The following is a 24,861-nucleotide window of genomic DNA, read 5'->3' on the forward strand; positions in this document are numbered from 1 at the left end:
CCTTGCAGCAAATTAGTATCAGTTTAGTTAGAATTGGGTAAATGGAATTTAATCACTTTTTTTATGTGTTTGATGTAACACTAGTGAATTCCAAGCAGAGTCCTCACCCCACAGTGACCTGTGGTCTAACCCAGATTCTCTGCTGTGTTATTGATCTGTATTTTACAACTTGTCTGCATTGAGTGTGGCAACTGAAAAAAAGCTCTGGCAGTTCTTTATCTATTATTCAGTGACCTGCCTTAGCAGGGATGAAGGTCATGGAAAACTGTCTTCATGATAGTGATGTCCCATTTTTTTATAACTTTTAGAAACTTTCTAATAAACTTTTTTTTCCCTTTTCTTTTAGAAACTGGGCTTTTTATTTTTAGTCCTTCATGGGAAGTAGATCAGTTTTTGGTTCGAGGTTGGGTTTTTTACCTTTCTTTTTTCTATAATTCTTCTATAATTTTTAAATAATGTTTCTATAATAAACACTACAATTCTGTAAGTACAGTTCTCTTTTCATATTGGTAGGAACAGTTTCAGTGTAATCATGTCATAATCTTTTTCCCCTTTATGGCACTAATGTTACAGCAACTTTGATCATGAGAAGCCTTTACCCTCCTGTGTTGTCCAGTAGCACCTCACATTGTCCTACCAAGGGAATAAATTATGATTATTGTGTTGTCACATACAGGGCACTAATTGCAGCTGGAGATAAATAATAAATACACTGTTTGGGGCAGATGTCTGGGAATGATTGGAAGCCTTGAGTAGTCTCAGGCTTTCCAGAGTGGTGCTGACTTGTTTTAAAGCTGAAATTTTGAAGGCTTTGGCTTGAAACTCAGCAAAACTGCATTTACAGCCCTTTGCTGATGCTCTTGGTGAGGGCACACAGAAAGCAAGCAGAAATGGAGGAACTGGTTATTCCAAGATGCTGGAAAAAACCAAAAATTCCTTGGCATTCTTCCTTGCATCTTGTTCTAAAATAAGGCAGCACCATGGTGACAGGACGAGTCACTCTGCTCTTCCTCCCGGGGAGCTCCCGTTGTGCATCCCCATATGTTCTGGGATATGAATCCCTGCTTTTGCTCACTCCCACCAGGCCTTGGGTCACAGTTCCAACATCCAGGCACTGGGATGGCTGGAGCAGGTCCAAAGGCACTGGGCAGTGCTGAATTCTTCCAGACTGTTTCCCAGTTTGGGATTTGAATGGAATATCTTCAGACTAACTGGACATTTATTACTAAATGTGGAAGATGAGCAGGGCCAAGGGATGAAACCAAAAGGGATGAATATTCTGCACCCATGTTTAATCTGCCTTATCCTGGAGCCAGCATTCCTGGGCTGGAGGTTTATTTACAGTGTGGCTTGGAGGGAACAGATTGCAGCAGTTTTTCCTGTCCCCGGGAGCCTTTGCTTGGAGTGATCCTATTCCACTAAGCTCTCACCTTGCCTGCCCCTCTTCCCTGCCCATGGAAAGGTGCTGAGTGGGTGTCTTTAGGCAATTCATTTATGTTGTTTATTACAAAAAATCACCACAGAACACGCACTCCACAAAACAGCAATAAAATTCCTTGGCCTGGCTCAAGGGTTCTGGAAAAGGAGCTGAGGAATCCTCTGTGTCACCCCAAACCTGACTGTTGTCTTTAAGGGGATGCTCCTTGTCTGGGCCATTGTTCTGGTTTTCCTGTCTGATTTCTTTCATGGCTTTTTAGAGCTTAATTTGATTTAACTTTTGTTTTTTTCAGGCAGAAAACTGTACAAAATTGAGCAGGGAAACAGCATCTAGCCAGTCTTTTTACCTAAAGATATCTTCCAAATTTACCTGTAGAGAAAAAACACCTAACAAAACAAGACAAAAAAATTATAAAAAACTGCCTAAACTTACTAGAAAAGGAATAAGAAGAAGGAAAACTTGGAACACCCATGTTTTTCTCTCACACTACTCAACTAAATGTTATTTTTATGTTTATACTTAGGATAATGGTATTTATCCTCTAGAAAAAGTAGATTATGTCTGATGGGTAATAACATATCCCTCAATTTAAGGACTAGTTCTTTCCAGGAAATCCTTTAACAATATTATATATTCTTTCTTCACCACTGTGCCACAGAGCTCTGGATTCTGTGGAGCTCTTGGGCTGGTTACAATTCTCTTTTTCTGGTGCTTGTTTTCCAAGAGGGGAAGTTTGTGTGTTCTCTGCCAAGAACACCAGATACCAAACGTTCTACTAGTTACTATATTAGGCTGAGTCATGATAACTGTAAACTTTGTGTGTTTTTATTCCATGGAGAGTAATAATTTGCTACAGAGCCACTTAAAGCAAGAGCTAAAGGTTGTTTCCAGACTGTCTCTAATGAGACAGAAGGAGCTGCCACCTTAAACAGGGACTAGAGATGCCTCTGTCACCTTTGTCACTGAAGTAATATCAAAAAAGGAGAATTATTCTCCCTGTTTTTCTGAGGTTTGTGTGGAAAAAGAGCTGCCAGACTTCCCAAACTCATTCGTGTGAGTTCTCTGCTGTGCTGTGATCACTCACCTTAATTTACAGCACAAGAAACTCGTTGTTCTCCTTTAATCCTGGGAATTTCCTCCCAGAAATAGAATGTCTATGGAAAAATGATGTGCAATCCTAGTTCACTTTTTAGTGTATATTTTGGTAGCAGGTCACATCCAGGCTCTCTGCCGAGGCCTCAGAATATTCCTCGTTGGATAACATGGGCTGGAACCCACAAACGGACATTTTCAGTGCCATTGCTGTGCTTTCCACGTGGAATGCTGGGAATCTCTTGAAGAGCTTTCATTACCTTTCCCTTGTTTTCACAGTGCTGGATTCAGGCTGAACAGATTTCCACAAATTTAGGGCACAACATATGGTCCCTGTGACCTGCAAGAGCCCTGCAGTTCTGGCTGCTGGCCCTTCCTGGCAACTGGTGGCCACACAACACCTTTTCCTCCTTCACTTCATTTAATTCTTCCCTCCCTGGGTGTTATAAAAAGCTGTAGCTCAGAGACACTGCAAGTCATTGGAATTGCTGTGAATATTTCAGGTTTTAAGTTTGAAATCAGCTGATTTCTAGGCTTTCCCTTAGGAGTGTTTGGGGGGTTTTTTGTTTTATTTTGTTTTTTTAAAGTGAAGAAAAGATTAAGGAAATGATTGTTCCCTTTTTAAGGATTCATGTGGTTATGTCTCCAGTTCTGCCAAGTGCTCTACATTGTGTTTTATATCAGATTTAAATACAAGAGGGTTGTTCTATGTATTTTATCTGAATTATTCCTTAGAGAAAATATGAAAGGATTTTTTTCTCATTTCATTTCTTTTACTTTTCCTCAGAGAATTTGAGTAAGAAATAAGCAGTTCTTAGAAATCCTTATCTGCTGATAGAAATTTGTTTGAAACAAATATCTGTTCAGTATGTTCAGTATTCAGGTTATACTGGGTGTTGTTAATGTATTTTTGGTCTTACAGACATATCAAGTCACCTGCTGGAATTGTGGCCTTCAGTCATTACAGTCTTTGAATACCAAATTGGACAGAAATGCTAAGAAAGTGATTTTTATTTCATTTTTTCTTCTTTTTGGTTGTGAAGATCTGTATTTGTTCCACATCAAAACAAACTCACGAATTAAAAAATCTGCATTTTGAAATCAGAACTGGTCACATGATTAACGTGCTTTGTGCACGTGGTTATGCCAGAAGCTTTTTCATTGTATTTGGTATTTGAATTTGGAAATGCATTAAATGCAGGTGTGTTTTCCTGCTTTAGGTTGGTGGGACAAAAGCTGGAGTTGTGCGTTTTTTGGGAGAAACAGACTTTGCTAAAGGAGAGTGGTGTGGAGTGGAGCTGGATGAGCCCCTGGGAAAGAACGATGGAGCCGTGGCTGGAACGAGGTTGGTCCATCATCCATTTGCCTTCTAAGATTTTTCTCTGCAGTCTCTTTTGGTTTTTAATATCTCCATGAAAGTTTTCAATCAAGGCAGGGAGGCTGTGAACCTGAGTGTCTGCTGATGGGGTGGTACACGATGACTTGAATTTTATGAATTTTCTGGAAATCCGGATCAACCCTCCATTCATGGGATGAGCTGGTCTCTCCCACTCCCATGTGGCTTTTATTCATAGCCTGGTAATGGAAAGCACAATTTCCTGCATTTGGAACACCTACTTGATTTCTGAATGCTCAGTGAAGAAAATCTCTGGGTATCTAAGAGCTGTACTTAAAGGAAATCTTCCTGAATCCCAGGGGTGAAAGCTCCTGTACCAACAGTTGCCTCATTGTAGAGGCTGGGAGCAGTGGAGCTGCTTCCTCCAATAAGTCCCACTTAGAAAGCATTAATTCACACCATAGTGTGACTTTCTTTCTGATTTGCTATAAGGAACAGTCTTTTACCTCCTTAAAAAAAGGTTTTACAAGGATTGTGCCACCTTAACATGGGTGATCACAACTTAAAATTATAAGTGGTATTTGTTTATATGTAATCAAAGATATATATTCTGTATAATCAAATATGCATAAAGAGTATGTATGTGATATAAAACTACTTGATCTAATTAAAATCTGCTTCTTATTTCTAACTCTCAGCCATCACATATTGTTGGCAGCTCAGAGGGAGAGGAAAGTTAACGCGTGTAAAACTGACTCTGAATGGAATTTTTTTAGGAAATAGAGCTACAGCTCAAGTGGAATTTCTGAAGTCTGATATAATCATGCTTCAGCCTTTCAAAATCCCTTTTCCAAAAAAAATATGATTGCAGTGTAGTGTAGATGAGAGACACCAGCTGTTCCATTAATACTTTCAGGCTCCTGATGCGGAATTCTTTGTGAAGCCAGACCGTGCGTGTGAAAAGAAGTTGATTTCTACTCTCATCTCCTTACTTTGCTTTTTGGAAGGTACTTCCAGTGCCAGCCCAAGTATGGATTGTTTGCCCCAGTGCACAAGGTGACCAAGATCGGGTTCCCCTCGACCACCCCGGCCAAGGCCAAGGCCGCCGTGCGGAAGGTGCTGCCGACGCCCACGGCCCTGAAGCGCAGCCCCAGCGCCTCCTCCCTCAGCTCCCTCAGCTCCGTGGCCTCTTCCGTAAGCAGCAAGCCCAGCCGTACAGGACTAGTAAGCTCCTTTTTCTGTTGCATGCTCCCCATCCCCTCAGGAATCCACAGGAATCCACGTGCCCGTGGTCGGCGTTGAGACTAGAGCAGAGCACGGCACCCGTTAGTTGTGCTGGTTCCACTCAAAGCATGCACGAGGGAAGGAAATCTTAGCTAGCCCTGGAGATTTGAATATTTAATACATGTATCAAATATTTGGAATATTTGATTCAGGCTAACAGTGATTGTGATAAGAAAGGGGCTTATGGCACCACCAAACCGGTCTCTGGCTGGAACCTCCATCAGTTGTTCATTTTCACTGCCTCTCTCATAAGAGGTTTGTGTTTGAGCTAAAGCTTCCACGGACCTCACTTGTTTTATTCAGCAGGAAGCTTCAGATTGTCTGAAATGCTCCAAATTTTCTTTGTAAAGAAAGAAAATTTCTTTGCAAAAGAGACCGAAAGAGATGAGTCAGCTGAGAAATCCAGAAGTAGCAATTGCCAGGTCCTTGCTGACAAAAAGCCTCTTTCTTTTCTTTTAGATTTGGTTTTAATCTGTGAATTCATAAAGGCTAAATGTTGCCAAGTGCAGTGGCTCAGGTGAATTCTAACAGTACTAATTACACCTAATACACTTACTATGGATTCTTTTAAAGTTGTTTTGTTACATAAATGTTCTAATCTTGGGTTGCAGCAGGAAGACGGAAATCTGGGAAAGCTGAATTTTGAGAAGTCTCTTTTAAGGCAACGAAAAGCATAGAAATAGTTGGGTTTTTCCAGGGTCACCCTAGATTTTTTTCTTCATTTTTTTTTTTAAGCCAAAGTCCATAATTGCATTTAATTAGCAGGAGGTGACTCCCAGTGGTGTGGAACTGGTTCTCTGGGACAGTGTCCCACTGACCGGCAGGTGCAGAGGTGACCTACCCTGGTCCTGCAGGACTGAAGCAGATTACAGAGGTCAGCAGCTGGTCAGGGCACTGGGGTTAATACCTGACCACAAAAAGGATTTTTATTTGGCACAAACACCGGGACTTCATTACTTAATCCAGGGTGGAAGTTGCACTTGCAGCTGCAGAGTGCCCTCTAGTTTGGGATCACTGCACTGACACGTGGAGCTGCCTCAATCCATGAGGAAAAGCATAAATATGGACTTCAGTGTTTTATTCCACATACTGTGATCCTCTAAGTTACACCTTGTAAAGGTCTCAAATATATTTGCTTATTTTGCCTCTGTTGTGCTCCAGGGATTTTGCATGATTTGGGCCATAAAGCACAAAGCTGCTGTAATCCATTACTTCTGGAATTAAAATCCCGTCTTTCTTCCAACTCTTTCAGGCAACACGAACATTTGGTGGCCATTCAAGTTAAAAGGATTGTCTGAATAATTTGGAGACTTTTTCTTTAAAAGTTAAGCTGCTGAGGAAACAAGATTTCCTGAAATCAGTTCTGACACAGCAGATTTCTTGTGCATCGGTTTTTAGGAAAACTAAAACTTCCCTGAAAATTGCTGGACTCTCACACAGTCTGCTCAGCTGTTCAGGGCTCTTGCTGTTTTCCTGTGTCAGACAAGCAACTGTCAGGTCATTTAATGTTAAACTGGGGAAAATAAAGTCATTTAGATGGAAAAGGAGAAGGTACAGCAGGTCACAGGAAGCATTTGCTTTACTAACCCCGTGTTTGGAGAGGCTGGAGATATCCCAGTTTCCTTTCCCTGGATGCAGAGTGGTTTTTAATGGATTTCCTTTGTGAAGTTGACAGAAACCTCTTCCCGGTACGCCCGGAAAATCTCGGGAACCACGGCCCTGCAGGAGGCCCTGAAGGAGAAGCAGCAGCACATTGAGCAGCTCCTGGCAGAGAGGGACCTGGAGAGGGCAGAGGTGGCAAAAGCCACGAGTCACGTGGGGGAAATGGAGCAGGAATTGGCCCTGGTTCGGGATGGACACGACCGGGTAAGGGGGGGGTGAGGGCTGCTCCTAAACAGGGAGTACGAGGTGGGGTTCTAAAAGTAAAGTTATCCATTATATCAATATATATAATAATAATATCCACATGAATCAATATGATACCCATGTAATAATAACAGCCATATCTATATAATCCATAATATTCCTCCTCGTTGCTCAGCACGTTCTGGAGATGGAGGCAAAAATGGACCAGCTGCGGGCCATGGTGGAGGCAGCTGACAGGGAGAAGGTGGAGCTCCTCAATCAGCTCGAGGAGGAGAAAAGGTACCCAAAAATGTCTGCAGGAATTAATTCTGTTAAATCAGACTTTTATTGGTGGCTTTCAGATATGAAACAAATTTTGAACGATGGGCAATTACTGTGTAAAATCATATTGCAGTTTGTTAAAATTTAATGAAGAACAAAACCACCCTCCAGTTTGGAGAGGGGAAGCCAAAGAAAGTGGATTTGCTCAGAGGCTGTAAAACTATTGTTTATAACTGATTTTTATCCAACTCAATACTTGCACTATTGTTTTCTACTATATTTTATTCCTCCTCATATGAAATTAATGGATTGTACCTGATCTTTTTGAAACACTTTTCTTCCACTTCCAAATGAAAAGGTTGATCATCTCATTCCCTGACAGTTCTGGATTAGGAATTTACATTTAAATCTCTTGTGAATAATTCATTACTGTTAGTTGTGTCTATATAGGGGATGTCTCTTGCAGGCAAATCATCAAGGCCATTAATTCTAATGCCTTTTCTAATTCCCTTTCATAACCATTAGAGGAAAGAACTGAGATTACCAAATAGGTGAGGTGGGGTTGGGAAAGGAAATAGTCTGATAAATTGTTGGGTCAAGGTTAGGTGAGGAAATTGTGATAAATTGATTTAGTGGGTTTGGAATACTTTGGAAGAGTAAAGTCTGTTTAGAAACCCTCTGTGAGTGTGTGCTCCTGGAGCCAGTCAGTGTTGGCCTCTCTGAGGGGCCTAAAACCAGAGGTCACAGCTGGAAAATGCAGTGGTAAAAAGGGCAATTCCTTTACAATTTTCCTGCTGCCTTTTCATGGGACCCAATAGAACAGAATTTTCAAAACAGTCAAGTTTGATCTGGAATTATTTGTATATTCTCCCAACCCCTCCAGGCTTATTCACTCTGTGTTATGTGTTCGGGTCAGTCTCAGCAGTGACCTAAAGTCAATCTTTAATCCCCTGTTTCCCAAAGCACTGGTGAGACCCACTCCCAGTCCTAAATCCTTATTCTTTTATTTTGGACTCCCATCACTTGTAACTGTGTTTGCAGCAGTGCATTCTGTATCTGTCAGCCAAGCTGTGTGTGTAATTCCAAGGAAAGGAGAGATCCTTGTCTCTTCCCTTGCAGCATCTTAGTGATGAAAGATCAAGGGGAAAAGGGGGAGATCTGGCCCCTTGTTCATTGGGATATACCAGAGTCAGAGGAGGGAAGCAATAACTTCTTAAAAATTTGATTTTAAGTTAGATTTTGGCTTCTCTCCTCCCCGATCCCATTCTGAGACTCCTGTGTGGACAAGGCAAGGCTTGTGCTCCCCTTCTGCATCTTGCAGTTCATCCTGACCCCCAACATATTCCTCAGTCCTGGAGACTGGATTCAGTGTGCCCAGCACACATCCAGGCCTATGGATATTTTGGATGTCTCCTAAATTTCTGCCTGTTTCTTTGAGGAATGGTAGAATATATGGAATGTGGGATCAGACTGTTCATTTCGGTCACTCTCTCAAGGACATGCAGGAGGGTGAAAGGATGAGAGAATCAGTGATGACTTAAAGGGTGAAAGGATTAGAGAATCAGTGATGACTTAAAGGTTTCCTTTTTAATTCATCAGCAAATACAACAGAATACACTTTATGGGGTTGCAGGAAGGCCCGTGCCTCCCTTTGTCAGTGATTGTTTAAAGGGAGCCCTTTTCCCTCCCTCTGATGCTTCCTGGGAGAGATTTCTCCTTTGTGTTTCGGGCACTTTGCTGGGGTGATGTCCCTGTAGTTCTGATTTCCACTGAAAATGAGTTTGAAAGCATTTTTCTTCCAAAGTTACCTGAATTTTAATGAGTTGTCCCCACAGGAAAGTCGAAGACCTTCAGTTCCGTGTGGAAGAAGAATCCATTACCAAAGGAGACCTCGAGGTAAAACATCTCCAGCTTTGTAAACAGAATATTTAGGAGGGCAGAGGAATGCATTTAGTTTGGGTTAAGAGCACTTTTCTCTGGAAGAGAAAGGCGGGAATGATTAAAAAATGCAGTATCCACTTCTGCAGTCCCTGAGTAAACTAATTGTCCTGAAAGTGCAGGATTGCACCCCAAATTCCATGCATTTCTGCAATGGCTGTGCAGTGGAATGGCTGTAGTTGTTCAGAGTAATTAAATTAATTCATAGAAAGTTCTACCTTTTGATATTAAACCAAAACAAACAAAAAATCATTTTGAAGTTATGAAATTGCAAGTTAATATTTAAGCCTTTAAAAATGAATATTGAAGACTAGTCCTGTTTGATCAAATTTTTGAGTAATCCCTGTGCTTCCCTTAGGGAAGATGAATTGATGAGGAGTGTTTTATCCTGACAGTGTTGCCCATAAAATGTAAACAGCAATGCATGTGTGCAGCTTTTATCCCTCTCCTGTTTGTATAATTATAATGTTGGGCTAAACACACTGTGTTATTACACAGTCAGAAGAGAAAACATTTAATAAAGGATTGCTCTCAGATATTTGAACACTGCCAATTTTTATCCTAAGATTCAAATTAAAAAGCAGAATACTTTTTAGTTGTTCTGTTGTTGTCAAATTAGAAAAATACTAGAATTTCTTGCACAGCATAAAATACAAATGTAATTAATTTATGTTACCGTAAAACATTTATGATTTAAGTGAAGCCTTATGAAAATTATTCATTTCATATAACATTTCTTTTATTTTAGTCTTCCATTCATTTTAAGATACCTATCTAGACTCTTCATAGAATGCTCCTTTTATTGTTTAGTCCGTGGAAATATTTGAGTTTTTTATTTTCTGTTAAATCAATCGATAGTTGTGACAAACCATCTTAAAGCCTCTGGTTTGTCAAGATGCATAACTTGGAGTTTAAACTGAATTCAGGCTGATGAAATGTATCCTGTTGCTTGTGTTGGAATGGTAGTGCTGAGTCTGCAGGTGAAACATTTCTGTTTGTTTGTTTTTAATTTTACTGATAGCGAAAGAGGCAGATTTCGGAAGACCCTGACAATGTAAGAGGGCACTTCAATGTGCAGAGACATCCCATGTTAACAGATTGTGTGCAGAAAATGCTTCTACTGATTCACTAACTGCATAATCTGTTATTGAAACCTCGACTCTGGTATTTGTGTGCATGTTGCTTTCAGAGCAATTCCAGCATTTATTGGAAGGAATGTGTGTAGTGACTAAATCCCCATTAACTGAGACAGGGTGAATGTGGCACTGGATTCTTGAGGGTCCAAACCTCTGCAACCCACTGGAGAGTGTAGGGGCATCACTGACCAGGATGCTGAAATAGCCTTCATTTAACTGTAGGATTTCAGCTGTTTTCTTCACAAGCCCTGCCTGTTTTCCTCTGAGCTCCTGCTGCTGTTCACTAGATGTAAAGTGCAAGTAGCCAGTTAATGTTTCTCTGCCCACCTCCCCTTATTTCTTTCCCTTTTTGGTATGAAATGCCAAAGGGGAGAGATGATAAAACCCATCTGAACAATTAGTGTGCAAAGCTGCCTGATTTTACTGTAGCTTCTCTTGAATTATGTAGGAAAATTATGTTACTCAATAGCAGAAATGGCCTTGCAAGCCCTGAGCAGCCCCCTTGCTACCATAGCTCAGAAGAGAGGAGTTTTAAAGGAAAATTTATCCCAGGCTGCCTCCTCTGCTGCATCCCCAGCCAAGATAGGAAGTTCTCAAGGCTGAAACTGGTTTCCTGTGCATTCTTAGTGTTCTCAGTCTCCACTCAGGCTGATGATGTGTTAGAATAACTCTGCATGTGCACTCCTGGTTCAATCCTCTCTTTACTCCTGATTTCCCTGTTCTGATTCTTCCATCAAAAATGGACATCTTTGCTCTCCAAAGGAGAGAAGTGGGTGATCACTTGGTTTTTAGGCTGATCCTTCAGGATCTCAGTGGTGTTCTGGGACTGTTATCCCAGCACAGAGGGACTGGAGGGGTCTTGCCCCACCCTGGAACTGATCATCAGCATTTATGGCTTCAGCACAATTTCACACTCTGGAGAAACAACAGTGAGGTTTATTCTGAAGTGAAAGAGCAGCACAAATGCTGCAAAAGCTGATGTCCAGTCTCTGAAGTTTGGGTGGAATTCTTTAAGGTTCCAGGCAGAGAAAAGCTCTCCCATTCCCACATCACTGATCCAGCTGCAAAGCTTTGGAGAAGGGGAAGATGCTTCCTTTGCTTTCATTGTCTAGGTTTTTGTTTCCTGTCTTTCTTTGCCATCAAAGTTAAGGTTTACAATCAAATTCTTCTCTTTCTGCTCTTCTCAGTTCGCTGTGCTCTGGGTCTCCTCAAGGAGAACCATTATCATTGGGAATTTCTCTCTACATAATGATCATTTTGAGTGATTCAAAATTCTGTAGTGATTTTTACCTCAAGAAAATGGAGCCTGTCCCTTGGAAATCAGACTTGATTAAAGGATAATCTGTCATACTCTAAATGGGGAAAAAGATTTCTAGCAAAGATGTCCAGAGTATTATTTTTTTTAATCTTTTATTTCCATTTTGGTAGGATTTTAACTTGTTTCTGTTTGTAAGAGACAAGACTTAAAAAGAACCCAGTAATCAGTAATGGTGTATCTGATCTTTGCAGTAGTAAAACACTGTCTGTAAAATTACTGATCAAAGTGTTTGGGGTTTATGTAGCATAGAAAAACATATTTTCCAAAGGCATTCGGGGAGAATTCTGCAACTGTCAGGTTTGGGATTTCTTGGTTTTTAGTAGATCCTTTGAGTTAGAGCAAGGAAGGTATGAATTTCCAATTTTTAAAATAGATTACTTTTCATACTTACAATTTTGCTGTGGATCAGAACTAATCACCTGTGTCAGAGAAAAAAACTGAATGTAGCCACTTAAAAACCAGTTATTTCCCTTAGAACACTTAATTCCATTTTCAAAACCTGTGGGCAGCAAAAAGAGTAATCTCTGTTCTTGTGGAGCATTTCCCCCCATATCCACTGAAGATCTTCCAGTGAGAGAGAAACAGATTTTCGTAAAATAGTCAAATCTAAGAAGCAACTTCTAGTGGATTTTATGTCTTCAAGTAACCAAGTAACTCCACAGTAACACAGCCAACTGTTTCCAGCTGGGAAGAAAAAGGTTTAAAGAATTAACTCCCTGGATGTTGCATGCTTTGGGAAGGAAGATAACCTGCTGCTGTCAGAAGGAATTCTGTGTTTGGAGAACAGGCCTGGAGCAAAATGAGAAGCTCATCCCATCCCACTTGCTCTGCAGGGACCACAGAAGGTCCTTGGCTGCTGTGCCTGGTTTGGAGGCAGCACTGCTGAGCTTTTCACTCCAGTCCCACAGTTCTGCAGGGTTTGGGTATCATTGCAAAGGTGGGAGAAGCAGCAGGTCCTGCCACTGTGCACACACAGCTGCCCTTGGATTCCTGAATGAATCCTGGTGGGATTCATCCAATCCAGTGTTCATGTTCCAGGGCTCTGCTCTGTCCATTCTAGTTCATAGTTTTGAACTGTGTTACTTGTTCTGCAGGGAATTAACTGGGCAGTCCAACTGTGTAGAGAGAACTTTCATCAGCACTGGTGGATGCAACTTCTTTGGTTAATAAACACTTTTTCAGCTTCACTCAGTCTTCTGAAAATCCACCTTGTTCCCACTGTGGCCAAGCCTGGAAAGCTGCTCTGTTTGGAAAAGACCCTGTGAAGCATCAATAGGTTTTCCCAATCCTTTTCATTTTTGGATTGTTTACTAAATTTAAATAAGGGACCTGTCAAGACCGATACAGTACTTGAATCTCTGCACTTCAGAAATAGGCAGAAATAGGAGGTTCTTACCTCTTTATATTTCTCTTTCCTTTTTTCTCTTCCCCAACAGAGGTGCAGATCAGCTTTGAACTCCCTGCTGGACTTTACTGGCACCTCCCAAATTTCGGGCTCCCTCGCAGGCCTCTGGCAATATCTGGATATCAAGCCAGAATATCCAATATTCTGTGTTCTTGCTAACAATTCCACCTGTTTGTAAGCAAAAGGCAGGAGATACCTGCTCACTTAGTTTCATCTGTGTCCTGCTCCTCTTTAGGAACCTCTTAGAATTCCAAAGATCTTATTTTCTTTTTCCTTGCTTCCACATCTTGTTCAGTATGTTTAGACTTCCATGACTGCAGAGCAACCAGGATGATACTTTCTTATCTGCTTTTGGGGAATCTTGTTACTTAAACAAGTACTTGTTATTTTTCCTTCCTGGAAGAGGAGAGGGAAAAAGCAGGAGGGTTTTGGAGTGGTAGACAACCCCTCTCTTTCTATTCAAAGAATTCAAACCACAGTGGCAAATGAACCTTCATGTTCTAAAGTCTTGGCTAAAAGCAGTTTTATGGCTGGGACTTGAGAGACAGCTACTATAAAAAAAACCAGAAAGTTAAAGTTTGGATTTGTCACATGAACCTCAGTGTGGAATTTTGTCCCCTGGTTAATAAATAAATTATTTATAAAATAAACCCAACACATTAAAAGGGATGCAGGGAAAGGGACTGACCATCCTGTTAGAACAGGCAGGGATATATATGCACATATATATATATATTTATTACATAACTACTCTAATTTGTGCCAAAAACCTCATGTACTGATAAATAACTCCTACTCAGCTGCATGAAACCTTTTTGTTCCCATTCCTCCGTTTGCCGTTTATTTCCGTTTGCCTTATTTATTCATTTCTTTATTTTGCCATGTCAGTCCATCCCCCCCTTCAGCCCATGTTCCTCATCCACAGCATTTCCCTGTCCATTTTCTCCACCGCATCCTCTCTGCTCATCACTGGTAGAGGCCTCTGGCAGCACGGCCTGCATGTGGCTCCCTCCTCTCGTGCTGGCATGTGATGGTGGCACCGTTGTGTCTCTTCCTCTCCCTTTTCACTAACAGACGCAGACCAAACTGGAGCATGCCCGCATTAAGGAGCTTGAACAGAGCCTGCTCTTTGAAAAGACCAAAGCTGACAAACTCCAGAGGGAGTTAGAAGACACTAGGGTAATGGATTTCACTCTTTGGATAACGACACTGCTTTGTGTGGGGGAGATTCCTGGTGACACGTCTTGGGTGTAACACGGGCTCAGACAGGTCCCTGCTCCTGCCATAGAGCTGGAACACTTCAAAAATTAGCTTTATTTTGGTGGTGTGTGTATGTGTGTGCCTGTACACGTGTCCTCTCTCCTGGAGGAATTCAGGTAAGATGCCTTCCAACTGCAAAATCCTTACTCAGTTCCGAATGTAGCACAATGGGACCATGAATTGACATAAAAGTAGCAAAGTGGGACCATGAACTGACATAAAGAAATGTTCACTGGTTCATTTTAAGATGTAGCAAAGTTCATGAAACCCCCAAAAAAATAAGATTGAATGTGCCAATCCTTTTAACACAAACTTAGTGTTTGGGGCTTGGTTTCTGAGGTCTTCAGTAGTTGCTGTACTTCTTGCTTTGCTAAATCATGGTTTGCAGGGGCTTTTTAGCTCTTTTTGCCCACCAATGACATAATCTTTTAATGGATATCTCAGTAGCATTAGTAATACTGTTACCTGCTAAAATATTACTGGATATACTTTATCCCAAGTCAGAAGTTCAGCAGATATTCTAAAGGATATAATATATATCCACACACACACATATATCCGTGCTCACACATGGGGATTTTCTTGAAGTTGAGGTAGGATGAATAAAAACCCCAGGATGAATAGAAACCCAAGAACATACTCTGAAATAAGTACTTTTAAAGAGCAATTGCAGGTAAGTAATATTTTTTTCAGGATGTTGGTATAATAAGGAGGTTGAAACAGTAACTTTCTAATTAGAATTACTTGTGGGAGCTTTGCTGTGGCACAAAGTGCTTCAACAGAAAGCTTGGATAGTGAGGACACTTTTTCAGGGACAATTAAGTGGATGTGGAAGGAATTTCAGAGGATTTATAGGCTGAAAATGTGTTTATAATTTTCTCTGACATCTCAGAGCTGGGATGAGATTAATTTGGAGGCCTTATTTCAACAAGTAAAGACCTCGAGGTTCTCTGTTCTTTCCCAGTCTGCTTAAAATGGTTCTGAGAAACACTTTGTTAACCATTGCTAATATACATCAGTGCAGTTTGTAAGTTGTTCAGTAAGTTGTTATTTCTAGGTGACTTCAGAAAAATGGATTTAACTGAATTCCATCCTTGGAGAGAATATATAATATGTGTTTAATACAAACTTGTGGACATTTTTCTTTTTTTTTAAAGCAATTTGCAACACTCAGTGGATTCTTTTCAGCGAGGCCTGAGTGTCTTTGTGTTAAATGTATCTTTGATAATTCTTTCTTCTTTTCTTAAAACGCTCTTGATCACAGGTGGCCACAGTGTCAGAAAAATCCCGTATCATGGAGCTGGAGAGGGATCTGGCCCTGAGGGTGAAGGAAGTGGCTGAGCTCCGAGGGAGGTTGGATTCCAGTAAACACGTGGATGACGTGGACACTTCTCTATCCTTGTTACAAGAAATCAGTTCTTTACAAGAAAAAATGGCAGCAGTTGGCAAAGAACATCAGAGCGAGGTGGACTCCCTGCGGGAGAAGTTTGGGATCAGTGAGGAAGCCCTGCAGAAAGAGATCAAATCCCTTTCGGCTTCAAACGAGAGGATGGCAAAAGAAAATGAATCCTTGAAATCCAAGCTGGATCACGCCAACAAGGAGAATTCCGAGGTGATAGAGCTGTGGAAATCCAAGCTGGAATCTGCAATTGCCTCCCATCAGCAAGCCATGGAAGAACTGAAAGTGTCCTTCAGCAAAGGGGTGGGGGCTCAGACAGCGGAGTTTGCAGAGCTGAAGACTCAGATTGAGAAGCTGAAGTTGGACCATGAGAGTGAAATGTCCAGTTTCAAAGTGAAGCAGGAGAATGAAAGATCTCAGCATTTGAAGGAGGTCGAGTCACTGAAGGCAAAACTCTTGGCAGTCACGGAGGAGAAAGAGCAAAGCCTGGAAAGCCTGAAGACCAAACTGGAAAGTGTGGAAGATCAGCATCTTGTAGAAATGGAAGACACTTTAAACAAATTACAGGAAGCTGAGATAAAGGTAAAGGAGCTAGAGGTACTGCAAGCCAAGTACAATGAACAAACCAAAGTTATTGATAGTCTTACACCACAGATCAAAGCTGCTGAAGAAAAGCTTTTGGACCTTGCTGCACTTCAGAAAGCCAATTCTGAAGGTAAATTGGAAATCGAGAAACTTAGCAAGCAGCTTGAGGCAGCCGAGAAACAAATTCAGACTTTAGAGACTGAAAAGATTGATGGAATTAGCCAGGTTTGTATCAACATCCATCCTTTTCTTTTGCTTTTGCTTTTATTTGACATCTGTACTGTTTTAATCTGCAAATACATCACAGGAAAAAGGAGTTTTACTGGTTGTGTGTCTTGGTACCACCTGAGGAGGTTTAGAGGGAGCGTTGACTGGGTCGGGTCTCAGCAGGTTTTTGGTGCTCCATCTGCAGCAATAAGCAACAGGAAAAGATTCCTTCTGCACTTTCTTGCTGCAGGCTGAAAAACTGAAAGCTTCCTGTTATGGAAAGTTACTTTGTTGGCTTATCTGGGAGGAGATCCCACACATCCTGAGGCTTTAACTTTGGTGACATTCAGACAAAGTGACCTGGGGCTCAGTGGGGAATGTTCCCTTCACTGCCTCTCCCATCTGACAGGGTGGTGGAAGAGGTTGTTAAAAACAAAAGGAAGCAAAAAAGATCCTGGTGGAGCTTTTCCTCAAGCCCAGGGTCTGCAGGGATGTTGTTGGCCCTGGTTCACAGCATTTTTGAGCCCCAGTCTGCAGTGGGATACATCTGACCAAGGTTTTCCTCGGGTTTGGATGAAATATCTCCTCAAAGCTGAGCCATTCAGTGCCTGGAAGTTGTCCCACCACTGGAGCCAGGGATAAAAGTGCTGAGATACCATTTAATGATAAAAGTGCTGAGATACCATTCAATTTTTGGGGTTCCCCCTCAATCTGTGCATGACCCGACAAGCTGGAGCTCTAATTGTGAGAGTAGCGAGAAAGTGACTGGGAGGAGCTTTCCTAAACCCTTCCCAGATGGTTCCAAGATACCAAATTTCTACCTTTGACTCTTTTTTTGAGGTCACACTGAGTTTGTGCACCACCCCAGTGGTCAGAACCCTTGGAAAAATTCCATCCCGCTGTGTGGATTGATCTGAAGCCCAAATTAATCAGTTTAAGAAAATTAAAACAATAAAAAGCCCAAACTACTGATTGAACTGATGCTGTAAGTTTGATTTGAAACTTTGAATGCACTCAAAAGCATCTGGCATTAAATGTCTTCACCATTGATTCCAAAAAACTACATTTTAATGATTTCAAATCTCTTCCAAGATGCAATTAGTGCTGTGATGTTTCTGTCATCAGTGGAAATCAGCTCCGCTCAGTTAACACATCACTTTTTTTTTCAGTTTTTTTTTTAAATTTTTCATCTTAAAGTGATTTTAATATTATAGTTTTTTTCTTTCAGATTCATCTCTTAATTTTCCTGATTTTTCACTCATGTTTGTCATTTTATTTTACTCCATTTCATCCCCTTTGTTAGGCCAGTAATCTGGCCACAGAACTGCAGGGCAAAGAGCAAAAGCTTCTTGACCTTGAGAAAAACTTGAGTGCAGTAAATCAAGTTAAAGATTCTTTGGAAAAGGAACTTCAAGTTTTGGTGAGTAAAACCCCAAAATTTCGACTTTACTCTTTGGATTTTGGGTTTTCATGGTGAGAGTGTCATTGAAATCTGTGGATCAGTTCTGAGCAAAGTCTTTCCAAGATGTTTTACTCAGGGAAAGAAGGCAAGGAGTGGTTCATGGATAATGGGAGCTGAAAAGAGCATTTCACTGGAGTCCTGTGTTAGCAGGAGTTTTGTGTAAATAAAACTCACCAGTTTATGGATTGCAGAATTAAACTAAAATTAAACTAAATCAAAAGCAGCCTGGAGTTTTGGACTGCTCATTAAGGAACACATGGCCCTTAATTATAAGTGTTTTAGTGATTGTTACACACTTCTTACAAATGGTTTTTTAAGACATTTTTCATCTGATTTCTTATTTTGTAAATTTAACTAAATTTCCAAATATTCTTTACCTGGGGAGAGGGGGGTTCCTGAGGAACTACACCAGAGTAGTAACAAAAAAATGGGCCTTTTGTTTTTACTTTCCATGGCCAACAGTAAATATTCAGAGTTGGTGGAAGAGCCTCACTTGTCTTCCTCAATATCCCCCTTTTTCTTCACTGTCTGTCATCAATGCTTGCTGGAAAACACTGGTGAGAGCTGGATCACAGATGTCACTGTGCAGCCTGTGAGCAGCAAGGATAGAGACCCCAAAATCAGGCTTCCTACTCTAGAGAAGTTATTTGAATGTTGAGGGACTTCCTTGCAACCAAAGAAAGAGAAGATCTTGCTTTATGTTGCTGAACAATCTGTGCTGAACTGTAATTCAGAAACCTCAGATCTATTTATGATGGGAGCAAACACTTCCATTTTGTACTTGAAAAATACCTAAAATAAAGTCAGTGGTTGAGTTGTACTGTCATCACCAAAGCTCACCTTGGGTTTTTATCCATTTTCCAGAAAGAAAAGTTTACTAGTGCAGCTGATGAAGCTCAAAATGTTCAACGGGCTATGCAAGGTATGTGCTGCTGAAGTGAACAGAGCTGAAAAGCTGCAGGAATTACATGCAAAATAAAGAGGTTTTTAAATGCCTTCAGATTTACCCCTGGTGGCCCAGCACTGTCAGTGGCTGTGGAAAGAGTAACAGTCCTGACAAGCAGGTGGAATTGTCTGCATCTAAGTAGTTATTTGCTAACTTTTGTTTTCAAAATCTTCCTTGCCTAGAAACAGTGACAAAACTGAACCAAAAAGAAGAGCAGTTTGCACTCATGTCTTCAGAACTGGAACAGCTCAAGTCTGGTTTGACTGGTAAGGAAGGATAAAATGGGCTGTTTTGAAAATTGCAGCAGCTTTGTGCTTTCCTGTGCCTCCTGTAGTTGGTAAAATGCTTCCCCCAGTGCCTGTGCCTGCAAAGGAAAGGCTTTCTTGTGGGCAGAAAGCAGCTGTTGTGGGCTGTGAGCAGTGACCCAGCAGTGATGATAATGCTCAGGAGATGGTGCAGTGAGGCCCAGGATTTGCTGCCTGGGTGTGTTAAAATCAGTACTTAAATTCTTGTTTGACATTGCAACAAACCCCCCCTGTGGGGATGGTCAGACCCCAGGCAAAGGCTCAGGGACCAGCCTGGGGGTTTACAAACACGAACAGTTCCTTCTCAGCCTTGTCCATAAGCACTGTGCTCTTTTTGAGGACACCAAACAGCCTGTGTCAGTCTGGGTGTCTCCTTCCCCTCTCCCAGGAGGCCTTGCTGTGTCTTTCTCGATGTCAAACCAGCGTAGAGAGAAGTCAGGCACGGTCTGTGCCCTGAAGCAAACCTTGCATGGCCTTGCTGGGGCTGGAGAAGGGATCCCAGGGGCTGTTGGTGGCAGTGCCTGCCCCACACTGAGTCATTTTTTTGACTGTAGCTTCGTGTTGCCTTCACTGTTCATCCTGTGCTGCTCCGCTGAGCAGCTGCTGATGCTCCCACTGGAGGGTGTGCAGATCTTCCTCCAGTGCTTCCTTACCCTCTGACACAGCAGAACCTGTACCCACCTCTCATGGCCTGATGTGACTCACTTCTGAAACAAAGAGTTCATGACTAGTTGCTCTTTACTGTTCCTGAAAAGTTCTTAACCTTTTGGTTCAGTTCAAAGTTCAAACAGTCATAATTTTTAATTTTAAGGGCCAATTTGCAAGGTCTGTACATCAAAATTGCTGTTTATGGTTCTTCACCATAACTACCCTTCCTCTTAAATTTCCCAGCCTAACAACCTTTGTTTTGCCCAGAGATGGAGAGGAAGCTGAAGGAGCGAGAAGAGAGAGAGCAGCAACTGGTGGAAGCTAAAGCCAAACTTGAAAATGATATTGCAGAGATCATGAAGTCCTCAGGGGACAGCTCTGCCCAGCTCACCAAGATGAACGATGAGCTGCGCTCCAAAGAAAGGTATTTGCTGGTATTTCCTCTCTGCCAGAGCTTTGTGACATTAATTCCTCACTCCCACACTCCCAGCTCCTCATCTGATTTTTCTGTAAATATCTGAACAAAATGCTCCCCAGTGTCACATTGATATGACAAGTGAACTTATTCCAGCAAACTAAATTAATCAAAACAGGCTCCTGGGAGTGATTTGAAGAGCATCAAACATTTATAATTCTAAAATTCTTATATAATGTCTTCTCATTGCCCAGAGTAAATGACCTTTTTAGTAACCTAGACTGTTTTGTCACTGTGCTTCAGGATTACTTGATTGCCTGATAAGCTCAGTTTATTTGGATATATAAAAGACTTGGGTCACATTTTTTCTAGCAAGAGAAAATGTGTTTTTTTCCAAATGGAAATTGTTGTTCTTTACCTTTACAAATCCCCAGACTGGGGGTTGCTCTGGCAGCTGCTCTGCACACGAGTAAGGAGCAAGTGCTTGGTCTCCCCTGTGTATATTGAATTTAGCAAAATATTTTCTTTATGTTAAATAATTAAATCTCTTTCTAAGTGCTTGGACAGGATATAGAACTTCAGCATAACTCTGACTCTTTCATCTCTGTGCTTGTGGTGCTGTCAGCAGAAAGTGATGTCCTTTCATTTGGGCTTTCCAGGCAGTTGGAGCAAATACAACTTGAGCTCACAAAAGCAAATGAAAAGGCTGCTCAGCTTGAGAAAAACGTGGAGCAAACAGCCCAGAAAGCTGAGCAGAGTCAGCAGGAAACTCTCCAGATTCATCAAGCAGAACTGAAAAATCTGCAGGATCAACTGACAGACATGGTAAGGACTCTAAAAGCACCAAACTGTGCGTGGGACATCATCCCACTGCTGCCTGACCTGTGCCTGTTCCATCTGCCACCAGAAAAAGCAAATCCAGACCAGCCAAACTCAGTACGAAGATCTTCAGGCAAAGTATGCAAAAGAAAATTCTGAGCTGGTGGCCAAACATGATGCAGAAATCCAGGGGTTCAGGCAGAACCTGCTGAGTGCAGAGGAGGCTCTGAAAAGTGCCCAGAGGAAAAACACCGAGCTGGAAACACAGACCGAGGAGCTGAGGAAGGAGGTGGAACAGGCCAAAGTAGGTGTATTTTGTTACTCTGGGAGTAATTTAAGGTTGAAATCCTTCTGTCTCAGTGAATCCCTGGGGATTTTTTTCTGCTTCGACCTTTCATAGCAAGATTTTTGCAGTGTTTTCCTTTTTGAACTTTTCCAGGGTAGGTGGGTATGGGATGGGGAAGAGAAGCACACAGGACTAACTGGTTGTTAATTCTTCTCTAAATTACACAAGAATTGATGAAATCCAGTTCTTTGATGTTAACAATTTATGCTCAGAGATAATGTGGCTCAGCACAGTCACTTGGAGCCAAATGTCATTCCCTGGATTTTAAATGTTGAATTTTATGATACATGGTGAGCCATTTCATTTAGAAGTGCTGCACCCCTGGAATTTCATTCTGTAGTACAGTCCCATAAGATCTGCATCTATTTAGTGTGTAGCTTGACTTCAGTAATTTTAGTTTTTCTTCCTGTTTCTTTGACATTACTGCTTGCTTTCATCCCTCATCAGTTATTTGCTGTAATCTTTGGTTTATGCTTTAGCAAAGTATTTAGTGTATAAATTGACACACAGTATTGACACCACTGCTGTGGGGGTTTGAATTCAGGGGGTTATGACAATATATTTTTGAGAGAATCATGAGAATTATCTACAGAAGGTGAAATTGAGAATTAGAATATCTAATATCGATATCAATATCTAATACAACTCTCTGCATTTTAATTTACTTAGAGTCTCATTAAATAATTCTGTGGCTCTTCTTTCTGAGTAATTTGCATTCAGACAGTTTGTTGAGAGTAGTTTTAAAAAACAAGATGAAATCTTGTATGGAGGAACTTTTAAACCATATTTATTATTATTGTTATTATTGTTGTTATTATTGTTATTATTATTATTATTATACCACTGAAAGCTTCTCTTGTGGATGGGAGGTGTTCTGTGATGTACCAGGGGGGTCTGTCAGCAGTTGAGTTCACACAGGGACTGTGTGTCAGTGTATACACTTTTAAAACTTGAATTAAAATTGCTCTATTTGCCCTTAAAGCACATTTCTCATTTGTCTGCTTGACTTCATTTTTGTTTTCCCTTCTCCCTGACTTTATTTCTTTAGTCCCTGAGCTCTGTGTTAACATCAGCCAGAAAAGAACTTGAACTAATGTCAGACCAGATGAGGGGTTTGATGGCAGAAAAAGAGACCTTGGCACAGGAGGGGAATGCTTTAAAATTAGAGAGAGGTTCCTTGTTATCAGAACTTAAAGAACTGGAATCAAAGATTTCATTAATGCAACAAGACCAAGAAGAACTGAAGACAGAAAATCAAAGAATCCTAAAGCAGAAGGAAGAAGCTGAGGCCAAAAGGCAGCAGGAGAGCACAGAGAAGGGAGCACTGGTCTGTGAGAAAAGCAAATTACTGTGTGAACTCGAGGCAGCCCAGGGAGACCTCCTGAAGGCAGCTCAGGAGAACAATGCTCTCCGGTCCTCAGAGTCAGCCTTGCTCCTCCAGCTGAGAGAACTCGAGGCCAGCAAAGATGCCCTGGGTGTGGAATGTCAGAAACACACCAAGGAATGGGAAGAACTGGGGAATTACCAGAGGAAACTTTTGGAAGAGAAAGATGCAGTTATAAAGGACAAAGATGATGTTATCCAGAAGCTGGGAAGTTCCTGTGAGGCCTTGGCCAGGGATCAAAGGGAGCTCCAGCAACAACTGTCAGCAGTGACTGCAGAGAGAGATTCAGCCCTGGGGGAACACTCAGCTCTTCAAAATACCCTTGGAGCCCTGAAAGAGGAGCTGAGCAGTGTCCTGCAGACAAGTCAGAGTCTGCAGGCAGAGAAGAAGGTGCTCCTGGAAAGCATGGAGGAGCTGAGAGTGAGTTTGGACAACATGGTCAGTGAAAACCAGGTGTTAAAAGTGAGAGAGAAAGAGATGCAAACACAACTGGAGACTGAGCACAGGGAACTCACAGTTGTGAGGAAAGACAACGTGGAGCTGGAGAATTCCCTTGGGAGTCTCACTCGCCTCCTTGAGGAAGTGGAAGCCTCAAGAGAGACACTCCATTTGGAATGTTCTCGGCTACTTCAAGAGAAAGAGGCTCTTTCTTCATCAGAACAAAAGCTTTTGGCTGAGAGGGAGGAACTTCTAAATGAAAATAAGGCAATTGCTGAGAAGCTTGTGAAGGCCTCAGCAGAGGCTGAGCTGGCTGAGAGAGTCTGCACTGAGAAAATAAAGGAACTGGCCTCAGAAAAGGAATCTGTCGTTCAGAAGTCGCTGCTGTTGGAAAAGCACAATGAAGCTCTTCTCCAAGAGAAGGAGGAATTGGAGAAAAAATACTCAGAGCTTCTTGAGGAAAACAAGTCTTGTGCAAAGGCAATTTGTGATCTGAGGAGAGAACACGAACTGGGCGTCTCGTCCAGGAACGCTCTGGCCCAGGAGAATGTTGTGCTCCAAGATTCCATCGAAGCCCTCAAGGCAGAGCTACGTGAGAAGACTGTAGAAAATGAAGAGCTAAAAGCCTGTAAATGTGACCTTTCCAACCTTCTGAAGGAGGCCCAGGATGCCAGAGGTGTGTTAGAAGGCGAGCTGGCGGCGGCATCACGGGCCGAGCAGGTCCTGTCATCTTCCTTGAAGACCTGCTCCTCTGACAGGGAAAAGCTGACCAGGGAGAGGGATGAACTGCAGGAGAGGTGTCAGGAACTACATGGAGAGGTTGCTGCTGTGAAAGAAAACTTAACCATGGAAAAGGAAGCTAGAAAACTGGACAAGGAATCGTTCCTGTTGGAACGTGTGGAACTTCAAAGCACCATCAGCTGCTTAGAGAAGGAGGTGGAAGAACTGAGAGAGAAAAATAAGGGATTTCTGGCTGAGAAAGAACTTCTAGTTCAGGAGAAAGAAAAATCTGATATTAAACTGGTGGAAATAATGAAAGAGAAAGAAGCCCTGTGTGCAGAGAAGGAGCAGCTTGTTTCCAGCATGGAGCAGCTGAGAGGTGACTTTGCTTCCGTGTCCAAATCAGCAGCAGAATTCCAGGACCTGCACGGCCGTGTCTGCCAGAGGCTGGAGGAGCTCCAACCCAGGCTGGAGCTGATGGAGGAGGAGAGAACAAAGTTACTTGAGGAAGTGGACAGTCTGAGGGCTGAGCAGAAGAGTCTGGTCCTGAGTAAGGAAGAAATAGGAAATGAGAAGGAGAAATTCTCCCAGGATTATTATAAGCTGTGTGAGGAGGTTACACTTTTAGAGCAAACTAACAGTGACCTCTCAGGCAAATTGTTGGAGTCTCAGGGCAAAAATGAGATGCTGCAGGAGGAGATGAACAATCTGGCTTTGAAAATAAAAGAAATTGAGACTCTCCAGGCCCAAACAGTAGCACAGAAACTGGAGGTATTGAAATATAGTTAAACAGTCAAGTTCTACTAATCCTGAGCACTAACCTCTGATTTCCTCTGCACCTCATTGCACACTC

The 24,861-nt window shown here is 41.8% G+C and overlaps 1 protein-coding gene across 14 annotated transcripts in view; it reads left to right on the plus strand.

Moving 5' to 3' along the window:
- Positions 1-24,861, plus strand: part of CLIP1 (CAP-Gly domain containing linker protein 1) — a 61,439-nt gene that overhangs the window by 21,511 nt on the left and 15,067 nt on the right. For 7 of the 14 annotated variants that reach the window (XM_051785751.1, XM_051785740.1, XM_051785746.1 and 4 more), the window contains exons 4-18: positions 3,751-3,875; positions 4,874-5,090; positions 6,819-7,016; positions 7,192-7,295; positions 9,113-9,173; positions 10,237-10,269; positions 14,149-14,253; positions 15,599-16,543; positions 17,829-17,945; positions 18,852-18,909; positions 19,116-19,199; positions 20,154-20,310; positions 20,961-21,126; positions 21,209-21,424; positions 22,515-24,779. In XM_051785751.1, coding sequence (XP_051641711.1) covers positions 3,751-3,875; positions 4,874-5,090; positions 6,819-7,016; positions 7,192-7,295; positions 9,113-9,173; positions 10,237-10,269; positions 14,149-14,253; positions 15,599-16,543; positions 17,829-17,945; positions 18,852-18,909; positions 19,116-19,199; positions 20,154-20,310; positions 20,961-21,126; positions 21,209-21,424; positions 22,515-24,779 — 4,851 coding nt within the window. The remainder of the gene's footprint in view (positions 1-3,750; positions 3,876-4,873; positions 5,091-6,818; positions 7,017-7,191; positions 7,296-9,112; positions 9,174-10,236; positions 10,270-14,148; positions 14,254-15,598; positions 16,544-17,828; positions 17,946-18,851; positions 18,910-19,115; positions 19,200-20,153; positions 20,311-20,960; positions 21,127-21,208; positions 21,425-22,514; positions 24,780-24,861) is intronic. The other 7 variants (XM_051785741.1, XM_051785748.1, XM_051785743.1 and 4 more) reach the window with 7 other exon arrangements.

This window comes from Manacus candei, unplaced genomic scaffold (assembly GCF_025592945.1).
Source record: "Manacus candei isolate 608988 ecotype Guabito, Panama unplaced genomic scaffold, ASM2559294v1 h1tg000020l, whole genome shotgun sequence".
Lineage (NCBI taxonomy): Eukaryota > Metazoa > Chordata > Aves > Passeriformes > Pipridae > Manacus > Manacus candei.